General features: G+C 39.0%; 1 protein-coding gene across 5 annotated transcripts in view; it reads left to right on the top strand.

The window, feature by feature from the left end:
- Nucleotides 1–19,906, top strand: part of dpp6b (dipeptidyl-peptidase 6b) — a 207,234-nt gene that overhangs the window by 168,045 nt on the left and 19,283 nt on the right. For 4 of the 5 annotated variants that reach the window (XM_057857737.1, XM_057857736.1, XM_057857738.1 and 1 more), the window contains 6 exons: nt 3,759–3,857; nt 7,503–7,597; nt 7,683–7,757; nt 7,848–7,900; nt 10,595–10,676; nt 15,520–15,640. In XM_057857737.1, the coding sequence (XP_057713720.1) occupies nt 3,759–3,857; nt 7,503–7,597; nt 7,683–7,757; nt 7,848–7,900; nt 10,595–10,676; nt 15,520–15,640 (525 nt within the window). Of the gene's footprint in view, nt 1–343; nt 687–3,758; nt 3,858–7,502; nt 7,598–7,682; nt 7,758–7,847; nt 7,901–10,594; nt 10,677–15,519; nt 15,641–19,906 lie in introns of those variants that run through there. The other variant, XM_057857741.1, reaches the window with a different exon arrangement.

Here is a 19,906-nt window from a genome sequence, read left to right as displayed (position 1 = left end):
CAAAAGTTTATGCGTATGCAGAGATTGACAATGTGTGCTATGACTTCTGCCTGCAGAGATTGACAATGTGTGCTAAGTCTTCCGCCAGTTGTACGCAGACTAATTAAGTGAGAATCACTATTAGAAAACAGATTCAGAACACTGAGTTTGCCTTTCCAACATTAGTCAAAACAATTCTTTAAAAAATTCTATCAATATTATTATCATAGTATACTACTAGATATAATAGTAGTATAATAATTATTCATTGCCAATCATATTTGTCATGAAGAGTGTCATTGGAAAGCTATTCTTAGTGTAGAATCTGTATTATGCAGTATTTACTTAACATATTATAATATTAATTCTGAAGTATGTGGAATTAACTCCAGAAATCATTATTTATATGACGAACATGACGTGCTTTTGCTGGTAACCAGCTGTTGAGTGTTATTGTATGACTGATTCGAACTGTACTACATTGTTTCGCCACAGGGTGTGCTGTCGTGTATTTTATGTTCGGTGTGAAGAAGAAGAAGAAAGTTAAAAGAGGCATTAGAGGCCTGTTCTCAACTTCTCCCTCACTGCACTTTGGCTCTCATGGAGAGCACGTTCGCTCATGTGTTCGAAATAAACGATAGCCGACGTGCAAAGTAGCAAGTGAGCTGTAAAAATAGAGAGCTTAGTGGCGTGAAACTGCGGGAGAGGTAAGTGAAGCTAACGAACAGCAAAGCGATGCTAAACGGCGCTAAATGAAGCTAAGCGACTGATACTCTGTCCGTTGTCGTGGAACAGTCCATTGTAGTGCGGGGGGGCGGGGGGGTGTAATATAAATGCAGCATTCAAATGGATTTTTTGTTTTGTTTTGTTATTTGTTTGTTTGGTATACTGACATAATTATACATGACGAATAGTTGGGGGTGCTGCTGGCTCCGGTGGCCCAAGCCCTTGCTCGTTGGGGCAAGGGCAGCTGGTTGGGGGCCCCCTACTGGTTGGGGGCCTAAGGCGATCGTCTACTTGGCCTGAATAGTAGATCCGCCTATGCTGACAGTAAGAAATGTATCAATAGGGAATGGGACGTACTACGTCATTGTTTGGACGCGCCTCCATGCTGGCAATATGATTCACTTCCGGGTCGGCAGACTCAATGCGGATTGTAACGTGTGGTCGTGCTAAACTAACTCCTTCGGTGTTTTAGAAAGAAATTATGGGTGTGTATTGTTGTGTTACCGGGTGCAACAGCTTCTCCTACGACTAAAAAAAGGGCGAGGAAAACTGGACTCACTTTTCACCGTTTTCCTGCATGGAGGACCAAATATCAGATCACGAAGGCACGACTGATGGCTGGATTGCAGCGGTTCGTCGGAAAAGCATTTCTTATGATCATATTTCTGCTGGAATGAGAGTATTCCCCTCATCTCTACTCTTGTAAGTTGAACGATTTATCCGTTTTGGTTTCAATACGTTTTTTTTTTTACTGTTGTGTAAATCTGCCTCGGTAGCAATGCTAACCTACTCCTCCTCCTCACCTACCTGTTGTGTTACTAGGAAAACCTGCATATGAAATGCTGACAACACATCCCGATTGGTCACCATATCTCTTCTTGGGTTATTCTGAGGTCAAGCGCACCACATCGGAGCGTTATGAGAGGTTGGAAAGGCGAAGAGTGCACGCTGAAACTTGTTTGCTCTGCTCTTACAAACACGATCCCAAGTGTTGTTGTGAAAAGTCAATAAAATATGAATACCAAAACATGACTTGAACAACTTCTTGACAAACTGTAACTGCTTGTTGTTTACTTCAGGTCTTCATAATAAAAAGGTGTAATAATTACAAAGTCAGGTGACTTAATTTTGTTATTCTATTTGGAATATGCATTGACAATTTTTGGACAGTGTTGTAGACAAGAACTGGGACTGATAAGTTGCAATAGATTTATTTCAAGTAATGCAATTTCTCCAATACGATATTTTAATTGACAGTTTAAAATCTTTAAATTAGTGCAAACAAGGCCCACCCTCTGACGGTGGCAGCAAATATTATATAATTATAAGTAATACACAAATACAAGATCACAATAAACGTGTCTTTGTCAAAGCAGTTTAAAACACTATTTACTGGCCTTGGGTAAATTGCCAGACAGGATAAATATGTGCTTTAAAGTTCTTGCATTTCCATTTTAAGTATTGCAAGTACTAGTCTCCAACACAGTATTTGAACTGACAGTTTAAAATCCTTTTAGTACAAAATGGCCCACACTCTGGCAGGGGGCAGCAAGTATTATAATACATAATACATTATAAAAAGCTATATACAGTACTATATAAATACAAGATCACAACAAAACCTGTATTTTTCAAAGCAGTTAAAAAACATCCAGTGGCCTTAGGTAAATAAAGGTGTATAAATATGTACTTTACAGTTCTTGCATTTCTATTTTAGGTATTGCAACTTTTCCAACACTATTTGAATTGACAGTCTAAAGTCTCCATAAGTGCAAATAAGAATATTATAATTTAAAAATAATAATAGAATATATAAATTCAACATTACAATGAAACGTGTCTTTGTCAAAGTGGTTTAAAAAAAAATAATAATAATAATACGTCACTGGCCATAGTTAAATAGCCAGGCAGAATAAATGTGCATTACAGTTCTTGCATTTTCACAAGTTAAAAGCCCGCAGTTCATCGACGAGAAGGGCAGACCCAGATGGCGTCTGCAGCAGGGGCTTGTTTGAGTCCGACACAGGACAAATGAAACCACTCCATTGAACAAATTTTCTTTGTCAAATGATCCAAGAAGAGAGATGGTGACCAATCGGGATGTGTTGTCAGCAGGTTTACCTAGGAACACAACAGGTAGGGGAGTCGTAGTAGGCGAGCATTGCTACCGAGGCAGATTTACACAACGGTGTAAAAAAAAGAAAAACGTATTGAAACCAAAAGTGGATAAATCGTTCAATTTACAAGAGTAGAGATGACAGGAACACACTCTCATTCCAGCAGAAATATGATCATAAGAAATGCTTTTCCGACGAACCGCTGCAATCCAGCCATCCGTCGTACCTTCGTGATCTGATATTTGGTCCTCCATGCAGGAAAACGGTGAAAAGTGAGTCCATTTTTCCTAACCCCTTTTTTTGTCGTAGGAGACGCTGTTGCACCCGGTAACGCAACAATAAGCACCCATATTTTCTTTCTAAAACACCGAAAGAGTTAGCTTAGCACTACCACACGTTACAATCCGCATTGACTCTGCCGAACCGGAAGTAAATCATATTGCCAGCATGGAGGCGCGTCCAAACAGTGACGTAGTACGTCCCATTCCCTATTTCAGTATTGCTGCTGTACTGCACTCCAAGTGACTTTATACTGTATTGTTGGGCAATTTTATTCATCACTTGCTTCAAGGTGGTGTCATTGCACAGCCCTTGCACAATTTCTATCCATACACGACTAAATGGCTCTTTGCGCTTATGTGTTACATACTTAATGGCCTGTTTATTGATAGTTGCAATACTAGAGTGGCTTTACACCTCAGAGATGAATTCCGTCTGTTTTCTAACATAACTACAAAGATTATTATTACAATTATAATTGACAATGTCAGTGTGTTGGGATCTTTGCTACTCATCTTAGAAAAGTTAATCCAATTTCACAAGAGTGACATGAAGCTTCTCCCCAGACATGATGACAATGCCTTTTGCACTTTTCAGTTACGGTCGCTGTGCACTACTTTTTGATTTATTCTTTGGTCTTTGACATGTTCTTGGCAGGTGAAGATGACAGCCTGGCCCTCAAGAAGAAGGTCACCCTGGATGACATCTTTGGTCCGGACCTACGCGTTCATGACCCCGACGCTGTGTGGCTCAGTGGTAAATTGGATGAGAACAAAGATATCCAGAAATATGAAGACAGCCAAATCTGCTTTTATCATTTTAAAAGGCAGAGGTTTTCTCTCTGGCCGGCTAGGATATTTGATCATGTGAAAAAATGCACGTCCAATTACAAATACTTGTCAAGAAGTTTCCGAATGAGTCAGAAGCATGCCAAATCACATCTTAAAGGTATTTTATTTAGAGGGATCCACGGATGGTAAGACTTGTAGTTCTAAAAAGATGTTATTATGAGTTTAAATAATTTGATATTAAAACCCCTCTTGATGTTTTTTTTAGGGTTTTAACTAGTAGGTCGCCATTGTTGTTGAAGTCGCAGTGTGGTGATGTCACATGGTTACTTCCAAAGTATGACTTTAGCGACATAAAAATGTCATCTGTTCAACCCTTTCAATTTCAACCCGAGAGGAACATTAATGAGCATGACAGCACTGTCGAGATTTCACAAAACGAGCAGCAAAAGCAAAATAAACAGGAAAGACGGGATGCGACAAGAGAGGCGAAATAAAACGGTGTTCTGCCAAAATGTGCTACACTGGGGAAACGGCTACAAGAGGCGAATTTGACACCAAGAGTACGACCGTGCGCTTTCAGCTTATTTTGTTCAAATGCATACAAACAGAACATACTAAATATGCCTTAAGAAAATACTTCAACGTAGAAATATCAAATAAGGGTGGTTTGAATATGTAAAATATACGTGTCTAATGTTGTCAACAGATCAACAATCTGCTTCAAAGCTAACACAAGAAAACACAATGCTAAAAAGTGTGAGAGGAAAACACATGAAAAAAGTATTTTGAGGCAATTAAAAGGTAATAAAAGACTCAATAAAAACACAAATAGTAAGTACTGTCCGCTTTTAACCAATGTGCGCATGTGTTGGACGTCCCACCGCGTAGAAGGCATTACAGTCACCCGGTGCTCCAGTGGTGTTCGTCAAGTGACAGCGACAAACTATGTCATCACCCCGAGCTTCCGTTGTGCGGATAAAACATGGCGCCCTCTGTAAGTCAAAACATTTACTAAATATTCTAGATTTTTAAATAGATGGCAATATTTTATGTTTTGACAACATATCTTAGTAAAAGAGAACAAACGTGGCTTATTAGAGCCTTTAAGTTTTATAAGTCCGGGGTTCCCTTTAAGATGAATTAGGAATGAAATTATTACATAAACCACACCACTCTTCCATTAGACTTTCAGGGACATTCAAACCCTTCAAATTAATGTTCTAAAAATACAGATTTATAAATATATAAATGGATTTATCATAAAGTAAAACTAACAAAATCTCATGGACAGTTGAAAAATTACAAATTAAATCAAGTTCTAAAAGTCTTTCATTAAAAGCCGACCGACTTTGAAACGTATTCTGCCATAAAAGTTAACTAGAAGTAAAGTACATCTTCTCTGTCAGTGACCAATAAAACTTCTAGTACTCAAGAAAAATAAAGTTAAAAATGCCAGATGGTGATGTATACAAATTCAATACATTATTTCATCTGTTATACGTACTTTTAAAACAATGTAGTGTCCTCAATAAATTGAAGAACCGAAGTAGGTCGGAGTGCTGGGGGGCAATCAACGCAAACATGAGGAGAAAACGGAATCTCCACACAGGGAAAGATTTGTAGGGACCCTCGCAACTGTGAGGCAGATCACTCATTCTCTGTGCTGACAAGTTATTAAATATTCAGAGCAAATGGGAAAGAGTTACTGCTGTTAAAAAAAAAAAAAAAACAATACCATATTCCATACATTACTGATAGGCGTGACAAGAATCATAAGATGTCCTTCATTCAGGAGGCTGATGAAAATCACCTCAGTGCCTGACGAAATCATCCCCACATTGCATCTTGCCTCTCCATTTCAAGCAAGCAGGTCCCATTTGGGCCTAATGACCTTCCGATAAGCCGCCCGGCCGGATGTGCGTACTCCTCAGTGGTCCGCATCAATATTTCTGGGGGCGCGTCACTGATCCCCGTTGGGTAGCTTCTTGCCTCACTTGTCTTTGACCTCTCCTCTGACGCACCCGCTGCCATATCAAGACAATGGAAAACGTGCTTAACTGATACGTTCGTCTGCTCAATGAAGACAAGCCGATGACTGCTTTTGAAACTATAGCGCAATATTATGAGCTCTGACTGGGGTATTGCGCTATCAATAAGCAACATCTGGGACTTAATCATACTTAATCTTATGCAAATCTACTTAAAGTACAAACAGAATGGAAGTTTGGCAAGTGGAACAATCGCTGACACTCTGCCTGACCCCCAAGCTCACATCCTCCAGTGTAGAAAGGATTTACTTGATTACTTTAAGAGGACTAAGTCATACATTTAATCCTACAAATGTGAGCAATTTTATAGTCTGAAATACACTTGCTTAATTCATTTGCTGCCACTTGCCGTTTATTATGCATTTCAGACTGTTAACTCATTGGCTGCCATTCACGGCAACAGACGTCCAGTCCATTTGAACTGGGAGGGGTGGCAGCGAATGAACAAAGCCTTTGCTGCCCACCCTCCCATTTCAAATTGACTAGAAATCTACTAGGGACAAATTCCTTTAAATTCAAATCAGAAGGATGAAGGGAGGCACATGATTGGACATCTATTATCGTCAAGGGTGTAGGTTTGCATAGGGACGATAGGGACAAAACACTACCAACTTTTCAGGATGCTCAAAATGTCCCCACCAACTTTTGAGCGACTTTATTTGCGTTATATAATGACTTCACAGTCATTTAGATTGTCTTCCTATATGTTTTAAGTGTTGTAATTGGCTCCACCATTATTAAGTGCATTATTTCAATTATGTTCTTGCTGAATGTGCCAGACCACTTTTTTTCCTCCTATAAGCACATTTGATTGGCTAATGACTTGATCCCCCCCCCACCACCCCCCAACACTCACAAAGACATTAGATTTGAGAGATATTAGGGATATTAGTTTTTTTTTCTTCAGCCAGCAGCAGCTACTGTAAGAAATGTAAAAAGATGTCAATGTTGTGGAAGTGGGGAACACACCACTAATTTTGCCACCGAAAGTCCGACCTGCATCAGAGTTAGCATAACATTAAACTGTTTGAACTCTCTAACCTGGAAAACTTGAGTAGGAAGCCGCTTAGAGAGGTGTCCTCCTGTATGTGTTTTCTACTGTTAACGTTAATTCAACTGTGACAAATGTAGTGAACCGAAGTTCACCCCCCTTCTCCTCAATTTTCATTTTTATTTTATCTATCTAAAGCCCAAAGCTTTTTTTTTTTTTTTTTTTTTTTTTTTTTGAGTTTGGCTGTGCTTGTGGACCAAAGCTTTTTGTTATTTTCTGACAAAGAAGTGTTTTCAGTTATATTTAATTTCTTTATTTAGACAATGTTGAGTGGTTTTAAGAATTTTTTTTTGCATTCCTGGATAGTTAAGAGATGATTAATAAACTTTTATTTATTGTGTATGTTAATATAATTTATGTTCAAATCATGCAATTTAAAGTGATTTAAGTAATGTAAATTGTACATGCAGGTCATGCCATATCGTCCCACCGTTGAGACCAAACCTACGCCCTTGATTATCGTCAATAGCACTGAAAGAGTTAAATTGTCTGTTTTGTTACATCGGTGCAGGTAATGAGCTGTTGTATCGCACGAGGGAAGGTGATGTCGTTAAGCTCAATGTGGACACAGAGGAGAAACGCGTCGTCGTGCCAAACCAGATGTTTGTGAGTCTACCTTAAATACCCTTGAAATATCTCACTTAGATTAGTTGATGTAGTTGTCACTTGTTACTTTTCTTCCTCTATCCAGGAAAGATCTAAGGCCGCGAGGTACCAAGTGTCGCCTGACCTGCAGCAAGTGCTCTTTGCCTTCGACTTGAAACTGGTGAGAACGTCAGCACTTTAACTTCCACTGCAGCTTTTTTTCGCCCAGAGGTTTCACAGCATTTGCTTGTAATGTTGTTTATTTCTGCAGATCTACCAGCACTCCTATGTGGCCAAGTACATTATTTACAGCCTTGTAACACAGTAAGACTTTCTTAAGAGACTGGTCCTCACGCACACTTCTCACCTGACGGTATCCGACTTATCATTATCATTTAGAATATCACGTGGTTGTTTCTATTCTTGGAAAATTTCAATTCAGCGTGATTGTTTTCAGTAGTGAGTAATCTAATTAATTTTCCGATCTTTGCAACGCCATTACCGTTGGTAAGGATGTGATGGGGCGCGTCACTACAATTTGGTTGAATGAAGCGCAAGTTGTCTGATTTTGTCACACGTCAGCTGCCCGAAACAGAAAGAGAGCAGAGCGAGATGGTGGAGGCGGGAAAGGGGTGGTGACGCCGTTGCAAACACAAGCATGATTGATTGCGAGGTGGTTGGATCATGCCGTCCCCCTCATGTTGTCTCATTGTACAGCACACTCTGGCAAAGTGACACAACAACAAGCCAGGGATAATGGCAACAGGCCAGGGAATTTCAAAGGTAGCGTTCTCGAACTTGAATTATTTTCAATATTTAATACTGTTACTTTACGGATTATTTAAAGTGCATATGACACCAAAAAGCATGTTTATTTCATATTGTGTTTTATGATCCTGAATGAAATGGACCGCTTGGATCTGTGTGGAAGATGTGCGATCGTTTTATATATTCAATTTTTGAATTCTGTGACATGAAAATGAGTAATTTCTGGCTCCAGTCTCGGGCTTAGGACAAATGCGAATGCTAACGTCACCCGGGTCAGCATCTCACAATACAGCACTGCTTTATAGCATGCACATGGACTGCGGATTCAGCTGATTTTGCGCATTAATTCGGGTATTTTTCACATGACGCCAGCCAAATGTGCTGCAGAAAATTGTTGCTGCACTAGGGAGAGGCGTGTGAGCCTTTTTGGGTTTCAAAAGTTTCCCATTCACCGTGGATATTGGCCAAAACAAGCCCTACTGCTGTGGGACCATAGGACTTACAAGGAAGTGAGAAAACATCGTATTTTCTATTATGTCAAATACTGGGATTATGGCACATGTTTTAATACGGAGGTGGCTTGCATTTTGTGGCTGATTGTCCACCGAGAATGCCACTCAGCCGACGACCGGCGGCTTGTCGCACCCCCCCCTCGGTCCTTCGTGTCCCTGCCGTGAGAGTGCTATAGTCGGCTTATTGCCCTATTTGTGTACTTTGTGTTAAAAACCGCCGCAATTACAGCTATTACAAAGTAAACACTACAAACTTTCTTTAAATGAAGGACTATTTACTTACGTTTGATCATGGATGGACATGTAGAAAGTTCTCCTCAGACACATCCTACATGTTAGCTGCACAACAACTGCATGCCACTCTCTCACTGTTTACATCTTCACCGTGTAGTAAAGCATTATTTTACGCCATATTCGTGTTGACTGTGTGGCAGCTACGCGCTCCTTCGACGTCTGCCGGTTTGTCCAGCTGCTTCCCCGGCAAACGGGGTCCCCTGCCCGCAGCAGGGGGACAAGTCCGACGAGCTGTAACTTGCTCACCGCCGGGCGGGTTGCCAATCGGCAAACACAATCGAAAACCCACCGCCATGTGAGATGATCCTGGGTAGTTTTGTTTGATTTTTCGCTTCGAAAGCCGAGAAAAATACTTTGAAACATCTCTCGGTTCGGGTTAGCATGTCGGACAGCTGTCACGCTTCCTCTGTTTACGATCTCCGAAGCCGGAGCAGGGAAACGACAAAAGCTGACTAACTTATAAAATATAGTTTGGGAGGTGCAAGAAGTGGACAGTTTTGACCATTATGGAGTAATTTTGCCCTCTCGTATTGAATAAATGCATTTTTAATATTTCATATTCCATTTAGCACAAGACTGTTATTTGTCATGACCATACCATTTATTTAGCATTTGGGGAAAAAATACTTTTAAAAAAATGAATATTCTGTAAAAATATTGGAGTAGAGAGACTGAAACAATGACATTTTGCGGCTCTTATCATCGCATTTTTCTCCTACTGAAAAATTCCCCCGAAATGGGCTGTATTCTAAATCAGATGAAACCATGACCCTGCCGACGTCATCCTCCTGTTGGGGACGCTAGAGCCCTATAATGGCAGGCGTGGCTAAACAGCAGATTAAAAGACTAATATCCCGTCATCTGCGCTTTGCCAAATTGTTGTGCTGTATATAATCGAATCGTCTCAAAATATGACTCTAATTCACGTAATAATGCTATTTAAGACTTTTTTTGTCCTGTCGTAGGCCCTTTAAGGATAGTGTTCTGCTTATTGTGCAGTAGGCCTAACATACGGTTTCAGAGATTTGCACTGGTGAATGGTCAGTGGTTTACATTTGTGTTTTGCTAACAGACTGTCGTATATTTGATCAAAATAAATACGTAATAAATAGGTTTTAAAATACTGTATATAGTGTTATTATTTTTGCCGTTATGTAAAAACAACCTCCTCTTGAGGACACTGAAATTGCTTACAATTAACCTTGTCACTTTTTCCAATTCCTGTCATCGCCTTTTTTTTTGTATTGATGATTTTACAATATACAGTACTTGTGTTATAAAGAGGATTCCAATTCTCACGCTCATATACAATGTAAACAGATCTCAGATTGTTTAGGGCTCATTTAGGCACTGCATCGACCTCAGCCCATGCTTAGTCCACTGTGTGCTGTTGTTATGGGAAGCACCAAGTGTACATGATTGTTATGTTGTTTGTCCTACACAGGGAAACTTGGCCTTTGAATCCTCCTGAAGTGCATGAAGCAGTGCTGCAGTTTGCTGGATGGGGGCCTAAAGGCCAGCAACTGGTAAGGACGGACACAAACGCATGCAGATACTACAAAAATTATTGCACAATTGAATTGAGACAAGAACATCAGAATTGTGTCATTCTAACCATAGAGTTAATCATTTATAGGGCAAGTGATCATTTTTGTTAATTAAAAAAAAAAAAAAACTTTGCCACAAAAAGACCTTTACAGTTCAGTTCAAATACATTTCCTCAGCGTAAGAATCTTTGGATTGATGTCTCAGCCAGTCGCTCACAACACTTTTGACTTCATCTCACTTTCAAACTTTGTGCCATTTTTTTCAAACATTTTTTGGGCTGAAACATCTGGCACCAGAATAATTTCAACTGGTTTGCACCCTTCCGCAACCAAAAACGTGTTAACTTAAAGCTGTTCAATTCTGGAGCATGCTTCTTGGTCGGCCATCTTTGTTAATAGCCAAAACTCTTTTTAGTCTTTTTTTTTTTTTTAATCTGCGAAAAAAATTAAATCCATGTGTTAAAGAAGTAAAACAGAATTTTCATAAAAGTAAGCTTCTATCTGTATTTAAAGTCCTTATATCAAAAAATTCCCTTATTTATTGAATGACCCTTGTAAAAGAATCAAGCTAAATAAGAAAATACTTACTGTTTCTCTGCTCTTTTGGTTTTATTTTTAAAATATGTAAGATAAAATAAATAAAAAAGAAAAGAAAGAAATGAAACTAAGAATTTCTAAAATACAAACATATTTAACATATTGCCCACCACTCACAATGCTAAACGCTCAATTCATTTAAACTGGGAGAACTGGCTGGGAATGCTCATGCCTCACAGCCGTTGATGGCACTCGATGTCCAATACATTTTGTCTTGGCGATCATTTGCTGCCAGCCTCTCCCGGTAAAAATGGATTTGGCATCTAGCTCTGTCAAGGAGTGCCCTTTAAAGAGCATATGACAGGAGAAAAAAAAAGTCTTATTATGTGAATTAGAGTCATATTTTGAGACGATTCGATTATATACAGTACAACAATTTGGCAAAGCGCAGATGACGGGAAATTAGTCTTTTAATCTCCCGGTCAGCCACGCCTACCACCATAGGTGCTCTAGCGTCCCCAACAGGTGGATGACGTCAGCAGAAGACTGGGCTCATCGGTTTTACTACTCAGCCCATTGAGGGGGAATTATTCAGAACGAGGAAAACGCGACGAAGAGAGCCGCAAAATGTCATTGTTTCAGTCTCTCTACTCCAATATTTTTACAGGATATTCTTTTTATCCAAGTATTTTCCCCAATTGCTAAATAAATGGCATGGTCATGACAAATAACAGTCTTGTGCTAAATGGAATATGAAATAATAAAAATGCACTTATTCAGGACGACATGGCAAAATTACTCCATAATAGTCAAAACTGTCATCTTCACCTTTACTGTCACACCTCCCGAACGATATTTTATCACACCTAAATTGGACATATTTCCCTTCCCTGGCTTCGGATAATGTAAACAAACCAAGAAGCGTGACAGATAGCCAACATGCTAACCCGAACAGAGGGATGTTTCAACATCTTCGAAGCAGAAAATCACACATAACTAGCCCGGATTATTTGACATGACGGCTGCGTTGTCGATTGTCATTGCGGATCGGCAAACCGCCCGGCGGAGAGCAATTTACAGCTCGTTCCCTGGAGGAGGCCGGCTGCAGTTGTTGTGCAGCTAACGTGCAGCTAATGTGCATGAAGAGAGCTTTTTACATGCCTACCAATGATCAAACATAAGTAATCCTTTATTTAAAGAAAGTTTGTAGTGTTGACTTTGTAATCGCTGTATTCGTATTTGACATAATACAAAACAAGATGTTTACTCACTTCCTCGTAAGTCCAATGGTCCCACAGTAGTAGGGCTTGTTTTGGCCAATATCCACGGTGAATGGGAACCTTTGAAATTCCAAAAAGGAGCACACGCTTCTCCCTCATACAGCAAGATTTTTCTGCAGCCGTTTGGCTGGCGTGATGCGAAAAATAAACGTATTAATCCGCAAAATCAGCTGAATCCTTAGTCCTCATACACAACAGTACGGCTGTATAGTGAAGAGGACACCTTCATCCGTAGATGTCACAGTGCCCTTCTCCTCAATGCAGAGATATATCTGTTATAAAGGCGAGTGGACACAGGCGTTCTTTGGGCTGCGCCGTTTATTGGCATACGCTTCTGCAACTCCTTCACAACAAACAGAAGTATCATTTAGTGAAAGCACAACAAAAATAATATTGCTATCTCTCAAAAAAAAATAATGTTCACAAAAACAAAAGCACTTCAGTCTGTAGTAATGAGGCCCTATTCTCACACAGCTAAACAACAATGCAAAGTGAACTGGCATTACTCAGAGTTTGGTCACTCAATTCTTATTATTGTTATTTTTATTCTTCTTATTATTATATTAACTCTACTTTTGATTGAAAATTGTACACATTTTATTAAAACGAAAATATGAAGAGGGGTTTTAATATAAAATTACTATAACTTGTAACTATAACATTTATCTTTTATGAACTACAAGTCTTACTATCTATGGATCACTTAAACAGAAAGAATGTTAATAATGCCATTTGTGGATTTATTGTTATAATAAACAAATACAGCACTAATGTACAGTATGTTGTATGTATATATACGTCTTGTGTCTTATCTTTCCATTCCAACAATAATTTACAGATAAATATGGCATACTTTAGAGATGGTTTGAATTGTGGTTAATTACGATTAATTAATTTTTAAGCTGTAATTAACTCGATTAAAAATTTTAATCGTTTGATACCCCTAAAATAGAGCGATCGCTTCCACACACATCCAAGCGGTCCATATCATTCAGGAGCAGAAAATACCGCGTGTATTATGAAATAAACATGCTTTTTCGTGTCACATGCACTTTAAAGGGTCAATGTTATGCTAATCTTAATTTATCGGCTGTCACTGACAATGATAGAAGTGTAATTAAATTTTAACTGGAAGGGCTCACCGTGAATGATGGGATTGTCCAATGGATTAGACGTCTATGTTAACGTCACCGTTAATGGCAGCCAATTAATGAAATAGTATCAGATTAACTTTAAAATGCATTTCAACATCTGGACTGAGGGGGGCGCATCGGGGGTATGTTGAGCGCCAACATGGCAGATGGCGCTGTGGCTGCAGAAGTAGTTATTTTGGATTGTTGCCACAGGAACTAAAACACATGGCCCAAACCGATGTGTATGGGTGAGAATGCCAGTGTGTGTCATCGAACACTTTAGGAACTGAATTTTTTAGCATGGTCCAAGCGAGTAAAAGAATTAGCGTGTTCAATTAGTTTGTTGTTTACAGGCGTTTGGCATTTCCCTGCACTCATTGATATGCCGGGTCAGCGAGATCAGAATCATTACAAATTTGTTAAGTTTTCTTCCCATAGCTTTTAAACCCAAGAGCTGTTTGTTGCTGTTAGGCTCTTCATGTACATTATATACCAGCTAGTTGTCGCATTTGAATCAGTTTGACTTGTTTTCCCATATTTTCATATATTTTCTCCTTTCTGAACCAAATGATTTGGCCTCCCAACCTCAGAAATGGAGCAATTAATCACGACACACACCGTCAGCATGTAAATGTTTGAGTGTGGGTGAAGTCAAGCATCAGATGTACAGAGCTGGAGATGCTCTCATTGAAGCAGAAGCAATTATTCCGCTGTGACAAAGTAATCAGTACAACGCACACATGCGAACCGACTGACGCTGAAGTGAGATTATATTGATCTAAAAGGGACAGTGATGAGAAAGCTGACAATTAAAATAAAATAAAACAATATTTGACCAAATATCCAACAACACATGCACTTAAACAAGTCCATTTGTGCTTTATTTGTAATGTGATTGTTGTTTTAGCAGTCCTTTGTTAGTTTTCTCTGATTACATCCAATTTAGGCCAACAGTAACAGATCCCTTCTAGCATGCTGCTAATAAGAACAGTTGCTTCATTTGACAGTTTACTTTTACTTGTAACACCTAGGTTGTGGACCTATGCTGTGTCACTGTTGCATTTATCAAACAGAACTAAAAATAAGCTGTCAAAAGGACACTGCCATTTTTCGAGTTGTACACCCTCCCAAAATCACCATTTAAAATTCACCATATTATCTGCATAGTAATTTCCACTTTATTAGAGCTTGTAAATAAATTTTTTCTTAGATAACTTGCAAACTTAAAAGCCCCGAAACACATCTCACAAAATTGAAGCATGCATGTTGAAGTGGGGATGTTTAAAATATAGGGGTGGTAGCTGTGATAGATATGTAGTAGATATGTTCATATACATTTTGGTGACAGTTGACTGCTGTTTTCAGACATTAAGCCATGGTACAGTATGATAACAGCAACTTTTGATTGTCTCATTCACTGTGAGTAGCAACAATGTAATTTTATATGAATTTGTAACTGTGTACAGAACTTTTTCACAAGCTCTTCATACCGTTCTAAATAATATAACAGACTTTCTCCTAATTATATTTTTAGCAACAAAATTGCCCTTCTTTACCTACCTGAAGAAATTATGGTACACAGCATGCAAAGTAATGGGCCTTTTTAAGTAGCAGCAATAGCAGTTTAAAGTAATTGTTTAATAAATAGGCAGGTACGCTGACTTTTATTAAGGAAAATAGCATCCATGCCAACAGTATATCATCTGCTTTAGTGGTGTGTGGAATTGGCAGGCCTTCCTGGACACCTGGTGTACAGTGGCAATGAAAACTGAATACAAATTATCCTAGCCGAAGCAGAATGCCTGTAACTGTATTGAATGTCATTACATTACCCTGCCGTGTACAAATCATTTTGCTTGCATTTGGGCCTAGATCTTCATATTTGAAAACAACATATACTACAGAGCAACAGTAGAGAGTCGCACCATCCGCCTGGTTTCCACCGGAAAGGAAGGCGTGGTCTTTAATGGCCTGGCTGATTGGCTCTACGAAGGTACCGCTCACTGCAGTAACTCCATTACACAATCTGCGGGTGACATAATTGTATTTACAAAAAAAAAAAAAAAAAACCTCAATAGTACACAATGGAACCTGTGAGGAAAGGTGTAAAACTCAGCTTCATGCTATTGAAAGTGTATCTTTACACATAGTGTGTTGACATGCTTTGGTTAAACACTTATATACAGTATTAATTCAGTCAATGGCCACTGAACTCTTCATGACTACGTTTTCTCGCTAGCAAAAGTTAGCTCCCCTCGCATGGTCTCCGATCGACCCCCCCCCCCCCACACCCCCTATTTCCTGTGCATCGCCTCCAGGCACCTGCACGACAACGATAACCTTTAGCCTTGATACACTGTGTGAGTGTACTGGCAACAAACGAGTGAAAGTTTTCTTTAAGTAACAATATTAACGGAATACCTAAGCATTTTGGAACAAGGAAGCCCTAGTGAATCTTGCCTCCTGATTGAAATAGACCAAGCTTGCACACAACCACACTGTAGTAGGAGTGTGAAGTGAGTGTTAATATTAATATTTTTGTATAATTGTGAAGTGGCAAAGCTGGTGTCATTAAAGAAATATTGTAGGCCATGTCTCAGCGATGTGTCGAAGTCACCACACACATCGCCAATGCCCACAAGACTCCCACCGACAAATCTGCACCGATGGCCAACCAGAGCAAAGAGTATTCAAATTAAAATCAGTCTGGTGCATATTAATTAAAAACGCACATCTGGAGAAGAGCCCCAAAAGGACTAACTAAGGTAGCTTGTAAAATGACATTCTGGGCACTTTGGACACAAATTGCTGAGCAAATCTGGTATACAGTGGTAAGAAAAAAAGTTTCTAAACCTTTTGGAATTTCTCACATTTCTGCATTAAATCCCCATCAAATGTGATCTGATCCTTGTCAAAATCACACAGATGAAGAAACACTGTCTGACTAAAACCTATTTTACCGAGAACAGTATGCATACAATGACATAGGGGGAAAAAATAGTAAGTGAACCATCACATTTAATATTTTGTGGCCCCCCCTTAGGCAGCAATAACTTCAACCAGACGCTTCCTGTAGCTGCAGATCAGTCTGGCACATCGATCAGGACTAATCTTGGCCCATTCTTCTCCACAAAACTGCTGTAGTTCAGTCAGATTCCCGGGATGTCTGGCATGAATCACTGTCTTTAGGTCATGCCACAGCATCTCAATGGGGTTCAAGTCTGGACTTTGACTTGGCCACTCCAGAATGTGTATATTGCTCTTTTGAAACCATTGTGAAGTTCATTTACTTCTTTGTTTTGGATCATTGTCTTGTTGCAGCATTCATCCACTTTTTAGCTTCAGCTGTCTGACAGACGGCCTCAGCTTTTCCTGCAAAACATCCTGATAAACTTTTGAATTAATTTTTCTATTAATGATTGCAAGCTGTCCAGTCCATGAGGCAGCAAAACAGCTCCCAATCATGACGCTCCCTCCACCATGCTTTATGGTGCGGATTATGTGTTAATGTTGGTGAGATGTTTTTCCTCCACACATGACGTGTGTTACTCCCAGACCAAAACTTTGGTTTCATTATTCCACAAAATATTTGGCCAAAACTTCTGTGGAGTGTCCAAGTGCCTTTTTGCGAACATTAAACGAGCAAGTTTTTTTTTTTTTTTTTTTTTTTTTTTTTTTAGACAGCAGTGGCTTCCTCTGCGGAGTCCTCCCATGAACACCATTCTTCGCCATAGTTTTACATATAGTTGAACGGTTCACAGAGACATTGGACTGTGCCAGTGATTTCTGTAAGTCTTTAGCAGCACTCTAGGGTTCTTTTTTACCTCTCTGAGTATTCTGCGCTGAATTCTTGATGTCATCTTTGGTGGAAGGCAACTCCTTGGGAGAGAAGCAACAGTGCCAAACTCTCCCCATTTGTAGACAACTTCTCTGACTGTCGATTGATGAACATCCAGACTTTTACAGATGGTTTTGTATCCTTTACCAGCCTTATACAAATCAGCAATCCTACATAGCAGGTCTTTAGACAGCTCTTTTGGCCGAGCCATGATGCACATCAGACAATGCTTCTCATCAAGACAATTCTTACCAGTTGTGTGTTTTATAGTGGGCAAGGCAGCTTTAAACCACTCATCAGTGATTGGCACACACCTAACTTAAATTGTTTCGTAAAAATTGGTTTCAATTGCTCTTTAAGTCTCTTTAGGCAGAAGGTTCACTTACTTATTTTTCCCCCTTTTGTCATTGTTTGCATGCTATCCTCATTAAAATACAAAAACCTATAAATGTTTGGGTGGTTTAAGTTAAAGCAGACAGTGTTTTTTCATCTGTGTGATTTTGACAAAGATCAGATCACATTTGATGGTGACTTTATGCAGAAATATGAGAAATTCCAAAAGGTTCAGATACTTTTTCATACCACTGTAATGGCATTCAAGGTTATAAAACTATAATGCAAATGGATAAAACTAAATAACTAAGGACTGGTTACATCCAAAAATGTGCAGATATGTACATTATGTTTACCTCCTTAAGAAGGTGAAACCTACGGAAGGCGGAGGTTACTGTATGCATTTGTCACACATACTGTATAATCAGGGTACCAAATCAGAAATTTGAAACAATGCAAGTGATTTTTTTTCAACCAGTTAATTTCAAGATTTAAAAAAAAGAGATGTACAGAAGAGTTAAAAGCTTCCCTGTTGCCCTGCCCCCACACACACTTGTCCAAGAATGCGTTTTATGAACCCCCAAATCCAATGAAGGACAAGGAAACAAAAAAAGAGTTCATGTGAACTAACTCACTGTTGCAAGAACCTCCAAACCTTTTTATTTGCAAACTAACGCCTGGCCTCAAAAAGGAAATCAGAAATAGTTTTGGCCTGATACACAAAATATAGATGATACAGGCAAATGGTGAGAGGAAAATACGAATGGTCCAACCCAGTGAGTTTATTTATATTGTGCACCTCTAAAATATGAGGTGCTACTGTGCGTCCTGTAAAAAAAAAAACATTAAAATTTGTCTGGAGACAATATTTTATTGTGATTGGTGGGACAGTGCTCTCTTTGCCCTCTATTGGCCAGCTGCCACTAACTTCAACCCAGCTTTGTTTACTAATGGATCTCTGTTTTTCAGCACCCTGCTGTCATTCACGATAAGCTTCTAGGTTCATTTAAGGCGACTTACTTTCTGAGGAATGCTGTTATTATTCATATCATTCATTCTAGGGGGCTTTTAATAACAATCACTGAATGTTATGAATGTGTAATGCAATTACAAAATGCCAGTTGAGGACCTGTAATTTTGGTGAACTGCTGAAAGGGTCGGCTCTAATCGTGTCCTTATTAATGGGATTATCTCATTTTTGTGGCCCCCAGAAAGCCAAATGAAAGACATAATCCATTTTCATTAGCGTGTAAAGATTTGTTTTGTGGCATCCTTCCCACTGCCTCGTAAGGATTTATCACCCCAACATAAATCATACAGCTTATTCTTATACACACACACATGCACACACAAACAAGGTTAGGTTGCATTGTCCCTCTGTGCTGCTCTCATCCTTGAGCTGCACAAATGAAATGAGATTTATACACTCTTTATTTTCCAACGGCAACTTTTGGACGTGAAATCAGGGAATCATGCAGGGGGCTGCGCCTGATGCTCTGGGCTGCCAAGATAATGTGAATAATTGTTCCTGCTGGGTTCGAGATGACTTGGAGACAACTAACTCACTCCCCTCAAGCACTAACCAATATTAAATCATTCAGTCATTACACTCCACTGATAGTGATATTCAACAAACACATACTTTCATTAAAACAGGCAACTATTTTGGAGGTTATTTCATCTATCAACAGGCTGCTTTCCATGAAGCTCTGGTGCCCCCTGCTGGATTAAAAACGTTGTATGGCAGACAGTTTAATTTATTTCTTTTAAAATACTTTAATATAAATTATTTGTATTTTGAAAAAGAAAAAAAAAAAACCGTAATGTTTAACCTAACTTATAAAACATCAATTTTGCATGAGTAATCACAATTTAGCCAAATGTAATCTCTTCATATCACATGTAATTTGCACTACTTAATCTACTGTAACATAAGATCAAGATCTCTTAATATGCTTTTATTGCCATTTTGTACTGGTAATGATAGATGCAAAGTGCAACAATTATTTTTGAGACTTTCGCCTTGAAAAAATACTAAATATAAATGAAAACTCATGAAAACTAATGAGAAATAACAATTTCATCCAT

Source organism: Corythoichthys intestinalis, chromosome 14, assembly GCF_030265065.1.
Source record: "Corythoichthys intestinalis isolate RoL2023-P3 chromosome 14, ASM3026506v1, whole genome shotgun sequence".
Classification (NCBI taxonomy): domain Eukaryota; kingdom Metazoa; phylum Chordata; class Actinopteri; order Syngnathiformes; family Syngnathidae; genus Corythoichthys; species Corythoichthys intestinalis.
This window is presented reverse-complemented; position numbering and strand designations above follow the sequence as displayed.